At 38.0% G+C, this 11,639-nt stretch overlaps 1 protein-coding gene across 1 annotated transcript in view; it reads right to left on the reverse strand.

Annotated features, from left to right (window-relative positions):
• SHOC1 (shortage in chiasmata 1) overlaps positions 1–6,996 on the reverse strand; it is a 57,172-nt gene extending 50,176 nt beyond the window's left edge. Inside the window, exons 1-3 of the mRNA XM_027808491.2 lie at positions 6,952–6,996; positions 3,675–3,804; positions 3,027–3,108 (exon numbers count right to left, since the gene is read on the reverse strand). Coding sequence (XP_027664292.2) covers positions 3,027–3,108; positions 3,675–3,804; positions 6,952–6,996 — 257 coding nt within the window. The remainder of the gene's footprint in view (positions 1–3,026; positions 3,109–3,674; positions 3,805–6,951) is intronic.
• Between the last annotated feature and the right edge of the window lie 4,643 nt (positions 6,997–11,639).

Below are 11,639 nucleotides of genomic sequence, written 5' to 3' on the forward strand. Positions count from 1 at the left end.
TTGGCAATTTCTTTTTCTGTTACTGTTATTAGTCTAGACAATGTCATGGGTGATATCTTCCCATGTGTTTTGCAGCATCCTCATAACATTTATCACTCTCTGAAGGTGCACAGATTATTATATTACATAGAGTAGTCTTATTTTTTCCTGAAGATGCAGATTGTAATTTCAGTTTTCTTCAGTGCAGCTTCCAGCATTAATCCAAACCTATAGTTCAAGCCTGTTATAAGGCAGAATCATTTCAGATACAGTTAATGTCATAATTACCTTTATATCGTAAGATCTCAAAATCTATATAATTTTCTTTTAAAATGCAGTGGTGTACTCACTATGTTGATAGATGCTGGACTGAATTAAAACCTGAAAATATAATCAAATGCTTCCACTTCACAGGATCACAAATCACAAAACGGTTGAGGTTGGAAGGCATCTCTGGAGGTTATCTAGCCCAACCCCAGTTAAGCTATTCAAATGCAAGTCTCCAAAGTAACATTTCAAGGTTGGTTTTGGCAACCTAAACAAGTAAGTATATTTTTTTACTTTGATTTTGCTGTTTCTATAGCACAATAAAATTTCTGCATTTGTACAAAACCATTCTTTTATTTGTTATTTAATTTTTAATATATAATATATAAATAATATAGATGTAATATATTATATATTAATGATACATTTTGAAATATATTTAATTTTTAAAATTTTTCCTTTTTTTACATTCAGCAGTTAAAATCACCCAACTTTCACATAATATGCATTCTTTATAGTTCAATTGTTAGGGGAGAGAGAGGGCTTCAAGTCCAAATTTTTAAAAGTACTCAGACATTTCTTCATTTAGTACCACATGCCTGAGGACAAGATGCAGAGGGCCTATACAGCTAAAAGTTAGCCACTTCAACATCTGTTAGTTACCTGAATCCTAAAGAGACATGAAATGACAAGAAGAGAACAGTTGTTAGCCTAAAGAGCGCATTTCCCAAGACAGAAATGCAAGCATCACAAGGAAACCCACTCAGTTCTCCTACAAAGCCTTACAAAAGGCTTTCTGTCATTATTGTTTTCAGAAGGTGAAGACTTCCAAAGGACCAAACCTGAAAACATTTTACAGTTACTTCGTGCTTCTTTTTGTTTTTCAAAAAAGAGAAGGGGAAGTTGTATTAAAAATCCCTGTCAAAATAATGTTGAAAGTTACAAAGGAGGTCGCTGAAAAGTTAGAAAACTTTCAAATAGACTTAGACCCTTCTTAAAAATTTGTACTATATTATGTCCTACTGGGTACTGTGTTTAGTAAAGCTGTGATCATAAATAATTTTTGTTTCCAATCTTCTGGTTGACTGAGTGATGAAAATTGCTCATTGCTATGATCTTCACTATTGAGCATATGGCTGTAGGCCATTTAGTAAAACTCAAGTTGAATACAAATACACTATCTTGGATATTTCTAATAGCATTGTGAGAAAACCAGAAAATTAACTCATTAATATTCACAAGATTTCCATTAAAATGCCAATATTGTAATCTACATTCTCTAGAAAAAACCTGAGATACTCATGCTAGATGCCAATCCAAGGCATCAAACTCCTAGCCTTTCACAGTATTTGGCATTTTGCCATGTTAAAGCACTAGTATTTTCCAATCAGCTTCAGTTATGAGCACTCATCTTCTTTGGATCTGCCAGAAAATAAAGAGGAGGACATTCAGTGGGTAACTGCAGAGGTTTTGGTTCAAATGATTTGCCCAAAATCACACAGGAGTTTTGACAAAGCCAAAACCAGAATAATTTCTGCAGGCAGCATTCAACTTACTTAACCAAGCTCCAGGAATTATGTAATACTAGGAAAACACAACCTATCCTGGGTCTATTATGATCATTAACTAATGATCGAAGAACTACACAGAACACCAAGAGAGTTAACTGCCCTTTTAAATTAAGGACAAAGATTTTTTTTTCCCCAGAAACCTCCCATTATGTGCTTTTTATTCTAGCTTTCTTCTCCTGCAGTAACCATGTGTTTGTATGTAACTATGTACTTCTGTACTTCCTTTTCATGAAATACCACTTGTACAGGAAAAGCACCTCTCTATTGCTACAAAAGAGGCCATATTTCACAGACAGCCACATCACTCTCTGCACAGCCTTGATCCATTCTATAAGCATGGTATTTCCATACCATGCATGAGCAGAGTTAAGCCAAAAAAATTGTATGTAGCAATGCAATTAAAGATTGTATCACAGTGAAATCACAGAGTGCCAATGTAAGGTCCTGGCAGGCCTGGTGCTGACATTTTCTGTCATGATTATTCTCCAACCACAAGTTTTATTCACAACCACTTTTTAATGGAGATTTGAAGATAACATAGATTTTACACTGGCCTGTAAAAGTAAAAGTAATTCCCCTATTAGTTTCACTCTGATGACTGACAGAAGAAATACACACAATTTACTGGTTTTGTAGAACAATTATGTTCTTTCACATCTTAATGTAGGCTGTAAAGGCTGTGTTGCAAACCTAGTTTTAAAATGAACTATTTCAGAGTTCATTTGATGTATTTTGACTTTATACATGTAATTTTAAAATAAATACTTCTCTCTTTAATTGCTATAATGCAAGTTTGTCTATTTATAGCTGCCTTTTACACCTTTTCAAAAGTTTGTAAATACTCTTCTTTGAATAGGTTCATCTACAGTTACAAGAGAGAACTGTCTTGGAGGGTGGGGGACAGAATGTCCTCATGGCTTATTTTCATGTTCATGCACACATTTCAGAGACCTCTAATGTTACAAATAGATTACACAACCATTACAAAAAAGAGATAAAGAAGCAAAGAACTCCATAAACACACAATACTACTTTTACTTAAAAAGGCATCTTTAAGCTATCTGCTACAGTGTACAGCTCCAGGGCACTGCAGACTGCCTACCATCAGAAAACCTTTCCATATTCTGTTATTGTCATTAGCTTACCATTCACAAAGTACCTGAATGATATCAAAGGAATCATATGCTTTTTTAACTTAAGGTTACTGACTTTTCCAGGAAATCCTCCACAGATAAACTTTTCTTCCACTGATCCAATACCGAAATAGTGATCATGTTCTGTGTTGAAGTAACTGAGACAAAAAAAGAGAAAAAGAATTACACAGAAAATATTAAAATTTGATCAAACTATTCCAGAGGCTAACCAAACTTTATGCACATGTGCAGAAGAAACAATGGTTTTAGTTTTCATTAACAAAAGTAAATGCAAATTTACTTTTAAAATATATATATGCTTACCTCTATGCTTGGAAAGCCCCAGTTTTTTCTGCAGCTCAAGAAATCAGCATCAACTTTCAAACCTCTCTCAAAACTAATCAGATTTAGTATTTTACTTATCTCTGATCATTGCTTTTCTTCCATAACCACATGTCCGGACAGAAAGTTTTCCGGAAATCTCTACAAACTAATCAAATATTGCACTCATTTATGATGCCATACACAAATAAATATCCATTACCCATTTGTTTCTACTTACACAATGAACACATTCTACCTTCAAGAGCTATCTGAACTGGCATACTGCTACTTCTAGAAATAATGTATTTTTAAATGAAATTATCATGTTATACACAAACACAAGCTTTTCCTTTAATCCACAGTAAATGTAAACTAAAACTTAAAGGACTGTATAACCTACTTCTAGTCCATGGCTTCCTATACTTATCATCAGCAAAGAGTCCAGTGAGATGATACTTTTCATCTTGATGTAAACTGGGAGGCAAGCAAAGTGATAACTTCCAGATGGAAAACTTCTGCCTTGCTATGATCTGCACAAAAAAAGGCATATGATAAAATTATGAGAGAGACAGTTCCATTCTTTTCCTTTTTGTGCACTACCTCTTTAAACAGTCCCACTATTTTCAGGTGTTTTCTACTAGAACATAGTATTTTATAGTTAATTTTTTATTTTTTGGTAAAACTGACAGAGTCCAAATTAAGAGAAGATATTAACATTTACCTGACTTGATGGTTAATGTTTAATCTATACTTCTGCATATGCAAAATCTCACATACCCTTAACTACACTTACCTAAACTTTGTGTGTGCAATTACAAGTGCTTATCTTAACGCTTCCATTGATGTCCTGAGCTGACGTGTATATAAGCTGATTTAAGTGCTCATAATATTATAAAGCCTCTCAGCTTTCATGTGCCACTACAAGCTAACAAAAGCCCTTTATAAATCCTTTTATCTCAATAAAAACAAAGAGGGAGCATGGTAGTAATCAACTGAATTCTAGAATTAAATAGGCAACACAGCGACTTCAGTAACTCTTCACTGAAGACCACCTTCAACAAACTATATAACAGTTCTTTTGTCACAAAACCCCATGTACAGTACTGTATAAATACCACAGAACTATGGAATAAACAGTGAGTTTAGGAAGCAGAGAAATATTATTATTACATAGGGGGTTGGATTTAACAAGTTTATAGTTTAGAAAGATGTCCTCAAAACTTCTGGGGTGTAAAAGTTATATTGGAAAAGGCAACTAGTTACAGAAATGGAGGAAAACACCATGAATGAGACTAAAAACTTCTTTCTAGTTGTAAGTACATCACTTGATTTCAGCTTTGTTGCTTCAGGTTCTAGAAATGTCCACCCATTTCAGCATATGCTGTCGAGCCAGTTATAGCTTGTACCATTAGGCATCTCAGGTGACAAACTAGAAATAGTTCACTGACTTGGACTGCTACCAGAACTACCATGCTGTTGGTGCGCTTTTCAAACATTTACGTATCGGTAGAGAGAAAAGGAAAGGAAGGGGAAGGGGAAGAGGGGGGAAGGGGGGCAAGGGAAGAACAGGGGAAGCAAGACAAGGCAGGGCAAGAACAGGACATGGGGAAGCAATGTGAGCAAACAATGTCAATTCTGTGAAATGTCACTGTTACAGATCCTTTACCCATTTCAGTTTAATTCTTTGTGGGATAGTTACAGGTCTGTAAATGACAGTTAAATTTAACATCAAAGGCAAAAACTACTGTCATCATAGCATCTTTTCTTTAGAAGCTTCTTCTAAAAAATTTGTTCCCATCATACTGATCTAATGCATTCCCTCTTGCCCAAATCAAAGTATGACTTTTCCCCGGAAGAAGGCAGAAACAACTACAAGCAACTGGACCTACGTCTTCTACGTATTACTGGCTGTACATCAGTTTAAGTAATCTGTATTGAACTTAGTGCTAAAACAACTGCATTTATCATAATATAAAGCACAGCTAGTGAAGTTCCTGGTAGAGATAACCTTTCTCTTCATTTGAACAAGCTGTAAGGACTGTGACGTACAGCTCCCAAAGTACTCTTAGGTTACGTAAGAATGACCTGCTGGAGTCTAGGTAGAAACTACTGAACAAATAAATACAAGCTATACTATCAGAGATGAGAAAGAAATTTTTTAAAACAGTATGTAGTTTTACTGAAGCTAACTTTAGCTTGATAGTTAAAATTGTTTCCAATCACTGATGTTTGTAAAGTGGAACAAATACATCCTAGGGCTATCATCACAGATAATGGCCTTAAAACAGGAAAATTGTGCATTTTACAGAACATTTTAAATGAATTTGTTCTAAGTGTACAGTTTAAGCTAAATTAGTTCCGTTTACAAAGCCTGCTAATACACAGCCTTTCCTTCCTTTCTCAAATATATAGAAGTGTTTTTCAAGGCCATTATTAATGGCTATGGTATTTAACCAATGCATATTTACCCCTGTTTCTCAAAGAAATGAAAAGGTCTTTGCAAAATTCTCTCTTAACTGCAAGACATTATGTGCATTTTTATAGTTCCATACAGCTTGCATATCATACATACAGCTTGTCACTATCATATAAGAGAATACTGAACTTCTAAGATGACTTTTAACCACACCTACAACACAGCATGAGGAATCTAACTCACGTCTCTAAGTGACTAAAAAGCTTCCCTTCTTCAAAGGTGTATTTATACTGGGCAGCTGGAAAAAACATATCCAGGGTTGATAAAAATGCATAACAAGTACATTAAGAGCAGGATTCCACATCCAGTTGAGCCAGATGTGTGCAGAAATCAAAGTTTGAGACGCCCGTTGAATACTGGCATTTCCTAAGAACTGGAAGCATTAGGCAAGTGCACTTGATATAATCAGACGCCTGAAAAGGAAATGTAACTATCATGTACTTTCTAGAAGGAGGGTAGAAGTTAGGCACAAGAGCTGAACAAGAAGTTGTGGTGACACTAGAGATGTCCCCTCTTGGCAAACTGCCAGAGTAGTTTTTTATTTAGCTCATAGTCTTTCTTTGAAAATGTAAAAAAGTGAATACTCAATTAATAAGAGAGTATGCTTCAATGATAAGCAGTTGGTAATATCACACAGATGTAGACAGGAAGAACAGGACTTCATAAGGTTTCTGTGTCTTAACTGATCAACGTCTATAAAGCTAAAATATTCACCGAAGGTGTGAAAAAACATCTGCTTTCCATGAATTTAATCTAAAACATTATAAAAACTCTTTCCTACCATCAGTAGGGAATACAGTACTGTGTATCACTATCCTAATACATATTAAAGTAGCTAGAAAATGGGATTTGTTCTCCAAAAAGTCATTAATCAAATTTTCTGCATTAGAAGGCACAGTGCACCCTCCAAAGAAAGCTCTAAACAGGAAACTGGCTATAAAACACAACTACAAGTGCAGCAGACATTAAAAAAAAATTGATGCTCTTCAGTTTTGGCAAAATTTTACTTTAATATTTTATTAAAAAAACCCTGTAAATCACTTCAGTATATTCTCCCAGCAAGTGCAATGCAACAACCTCACCGAAACAGAACTCCTAAGAAAGTAGTTATGGATATCGTTTTTTTAAATGTGCACTCAATCTTTTCTTCAGTTACTGCCATATTTGTTGCAGAATATCAAGAAAAATATTAAAACTATACCTCATATAAATAGTCTGTTGAGTGGTATTTTAAAGCCGCAAACATCTTGTTTTGTGATGTTTTCAATGCTTCATCTAGAAGATATACAGAATATGGATTAGTTAAAAACTTCCTATATCATGCAAAAATACTGAAACAGAAGGTTGAAATTAAGGTTCAACAGATGTAACTTCCTAATTTCTGCTAGCACATAACCTTGGATTGAATTTCCTATAGAAGGCAGCTACCCAAAGCATTCAGTATTCTTCCTTTGGAGGGATGTAACACACTAACTACAGACCATGGACACGATTTTTATCCACAGGAACTGGGCTTTTGCGTTGCTTTTTTTAGCTGTGTCTTCTGCTGTTTATTTCATACAAAAACTTTCAAACCATTAAGTGAACATAAGCAATACAAATTACCTTCCCTAAGCAATACTTTTGAGAAACTAACTCCTTCAATTAATTTTTATGGATTCTAAATTAGCTTTTAAAGTTAGTAGTTCCACTGTCTAAACTATTAACTTTTCACTGCCTCATGTATTTATGAGGGGACTTTTTCACTCTCCTTCAGTTTTTCCTTCAGGGAAAAGGTGACTGTATAGACTAGCTGTGAACAAGAGGTCCTGTTGGAACACCTGGTCTCTAAATTAGTTGATGTTTCTGATGGGAACCAGGAGCGAGATGAAAATTATAGGACAGAGATATGGTGTGAGTGCAAAACAAGATATGTTGTTGCTCAAGTATGCATAAGGTAAGAGAATACTTGTTTTTAATTAAAATTAGCTAGGAGAGTCAAGGCTAGAAAAAGAGAATTCTATCCCACAACTGTACTATGTAAATGAAATATAACCAACATGAATTGTAAGGCCATAAGGAAAACCTGTGACAGAAGACTGTCTTCATATACATACCAGCAGGTATCAGTAATATGATACTAGGCCAAAATTGTGTAGGTAATAATGCTGGAAATACCAGACTTGGGTATGGATGTTAACAGAACTAGGACCAATGAGGAAAAAGGAATTAGGGCTGTTTGCTTGCTTAAAAGGAGTCTGGGCAGGGAAAAGGAAGTGCAGGGGTAAAAAGGTAGGTTCAGAAAAATAAAAGAAACAGGGAACAAAGTATAAAATGAGATGGAGAACTAAATAGAGGGGAACCTTCTGACAGGAGGAAGGTGGATGGTTAGGGACAGTGGTGAACCCAATCAGAGGACCAAAAATGCTGGGGATGTTAAGCAAAACCTTTGGGTAACCTGCTGGATCCTCCATCAGGTCTATGACCAACAGACTTGGTGTGGGAGGGTGGTGCAAGGACGGTTGTGTTTGTAAGCAGGGCTAGATTTGTACCTTAACACTAAGTGCAGGAGGACGGGGAATAGAATTGGCAGTCCTGGCCTAACAGTTAGACTTTATGATCATAAAGGTCTTTTCCAACCTGAATGATTCTATGATGTGTATCACTTATTAAGGTTTCTTTATGGCAATATAACCATACATTCTTAAAATGCTGAACAATGTAATTGTAACTATTATGTGCAGCAATGCAGCTGCACATTAATACCACTAATAGTAGTGAACTGCTTAGTTGCCACTCAAGGTACTACTAGTTTCTTAAGGGGATTTCACTTAATCAGTAAGCATCAAAACCATCTCAATCAGGTATGTTTCAAGTTTCCAATTTAAAATAGGAAAAGCAATACTTAGAAATGGTAGTATGTGAGGATACAAGGAAAACCGCAGAAAACCATGACCCTGTTTCATTCTCCAAGGACTCCAAGGCACACCAAGTAAGTGAAATACGCATAGGACATATTTTTGCCGGCAGCAAATGTTTTTAAATCCGCAGTTTTCAAAATCGGTGAAGCATCGGCTGCGGCTACGTGGCGATGTATGACGGAAACGGAGAGCAGAAAAGACATAAACCAACCTGGCGCGACACGCCACACCGGCACCCCCCGGTCCCGCCGCCCTCACCTCAGGAGCCGGCACCCCTGCCCCGCCCCGCCCTCCGCCCGCGCGGGAAGTGGAACCCGCACCTCTGATTGGCTGCCGCCCCTCCCGCCCTCGGCGCCCACGGCCGCGCGGCCGGCGGGGGAGTCCCGCCCTTTGCCGCGGGGCTGCGAGCGGGCGGCGGCCGAGGGGCCGGCCGTGGTGTAGCTGTGGGCCGCGCCTGTCGCCTCTCGGGGACCGGGACAGCCGTGTTACCTCAGGAAAGGGTTATTGACTCAGCGCTGCCGCGGAGTTGTACGCGAGAAGTCTCTGGCGACTGACCGGGGGAGCTGTGCTATTCTTAGAATGCTGCAGCCTGCCCTTTACAGGCAGCGTCGCCCCGCGGTCACAAGTAGACAGGCCCTAATCGCTATGTAAAATAAAAACTCTCAGGAGGAGCAGATAGGAAAGCTTGCATGATCTTCGAAGCTGAGATGAACACGTTTCTAATGCAGTTGATGCCACTGTATAGATACTGCTGTATATACATTTATGTCAAAGTATTCTGGAAGGTTGTTAGCATTACACAAAGCTGTGCATAAAGTTTGGGTCAAGCTGACTCACTTTCTCAAGTATCCACCCTCTCAAGTTGTCAAAACTGATGAAGGAAAGGACATCTAATCAAGGGAGTCTTGGGAAACAAAGAATAGATCATGATAAGAACACTGTTGCGCAAATTATGTGGAAAGAAGCCTCCAAGGGAGAAAGTTCTGGCTGCAAGAGGAGACAAACTGATAAGGGGCTGCAACCCACAGGAAGCTGGTTGAAAGTGGGACAAAGGCAGCTGTGGTGGTGGGAGATCGTGACCTCCGACCCAAAGAGCCCCCCCGAGGGAGGGCAAACCCCGGCCTGGGGAGCACGTGCAGGTGGTGACAAACTCCAGCAGCGCTATCGGAGGGTGCACGCCGGTTCGTATTAGAGGCGAGAAACTCGTAACCAGCCCTGTGTGTGAATGGAAATGCGTATGTAATGTACTAGGAATGTGCAGGTACTCTGCTGCGTATAACGTGTATCCTCGAGTAACTCGCAGAGCACGCTTGGGGGAAACATTCCTCCGTGCTCCCAGCGCTGTAATAAAGACTGCCTGTCTTCTAAAACTTCAAATCCAGTCTTAGAGGGTTTCTCTCCATGAATGACATTACGGTATCACAGTAAATGCAATTAAGTAACTAAATTTCATCATCCATCCACTGGTAGCAGCTTGTATGGGAGAAGCTTAAAGAAGAGATAAAGGTAGTTTTTAAAGTGATTTTGTCTAAAACATCTGCTGACTCTTTATCTGTTACCTCAGGAGCAGAAATAGAATGAGGCCAGAATTTAATATCCAGCAATGTTTCTGCTTCATATGCTCAGCAAGTGTATGAAATGTCAGTTTCCACAAATAGCTGTCAACTTTGAGAGGTGCTTTGGGTTTTTAATTTTATTCTTTTTTTTTTCTTCTTTTTTTTTTTTTTTTCTTCTTTTTTTCTTCTAACTGCTTATCTAAATTGCTCCCACCTCAGGCTGTGGAGCAAATAGTGTTTCTCAGCAGGCAGTTCAGCATCAAATTTCTGCTATGGTCCAGGCTCTGACTAATCCCTGGACTGTCAGAAATCTCAAGACTAATTGTGAGAATGCTCTCTCTTCCTGGCACATCCTCCCTTCTCCCTCCCCCAACAATACAGATCCTAGCTGCTGCTAGGCTCAGTTCTGCTTGCTGGAATGGCACCTTCTTTACTGTGGTTGGCACCAAAAGCCATTATATTGCATGTCCTTACCTCACCTCCTTTTACCTGTGGAAGTGGATATCCACAAAGGATGCATCAGAAGAGTGGAAATCTTTGGTAATGCTGCAGCAGGTGGATTCAGCCTGTTCTTATGATAGTATTGGGACTCTGGAAAATATGGGTCCTCCAAGAGCTCCTTGCAGGTTGAATCCCAGATGAACATAGATTTCCATGGGCAAAATAAAAAAAGACTTTTCACTCAGGTTTTAAGAGCTCCACTAGCTTTTGTATATCCCAGTGAGTGTAAAAGTTAAGTAAAAAGCATATGAAAAGATGCTGTCTTTACCACTACAAAATACTATTATTTTTTTTTAACAGAGAGGATAGGTTTACCCCAGCATTAGCATAGAGCTTTTCCAAGCACAGGCATATTGCAAATGTTTTTCAGACAGGTGTTCTATGAGAAATGCAAATCTCAATACTTCATTGTTCTCTCAGTATTTATATTTTAAAAATTTATTTTTTTTCTGCTCTCTAAGAAGTAGAAGACAAATTGGTGGGCTAAGTAGGGATAATACACAGAACACAGGATCTTCCAATTAAAGTATTTCAGAAGCAGTCCTCTCCCAGATGGAATATAGAAAAATGTATGCTTTTACCCCAGACCAGGAAAAAAAGTAGCAGTATATTATGCGTAACTGAAAAAGATGTTACCCTCCAGCAGCAAAGCCTTTGAAGTACCTGGAAAAGGTAAAAGTAATGACAATTACTAGAGCAGATCAAGTACTTTACGCAGCAACCCCAAGAAGCAATGCAGCAACACATACTGTAATTAGGGGATAGAGATATCCTATGAAGGTTATGGTATCTCCAGTTTTTCTTCATCAGATTGAAGAGTTTATGGGGTACACATCCTGCAGAAGAAAATTGGCAGCAATTCAATTCATAGTTACCTCCATGACTCTTTTCCTCAGATATACCTGTAACATGGGGATTGTTTGTGTGGCTGA

This window comes from Falco cherrug, chromosome Z (genome assembly GCF_023634085.1).
Source record: "Falco cherrug isolate bFalChe1 chromosome Z, bFalChe1.pri, whole genome shotgun sequence".
NCBI classification, from domain to species: Eukaryota; Metazoa; Chordata; class Aves; order Falconiformes; family Falconidae; genus Falco; species Falco cherrug.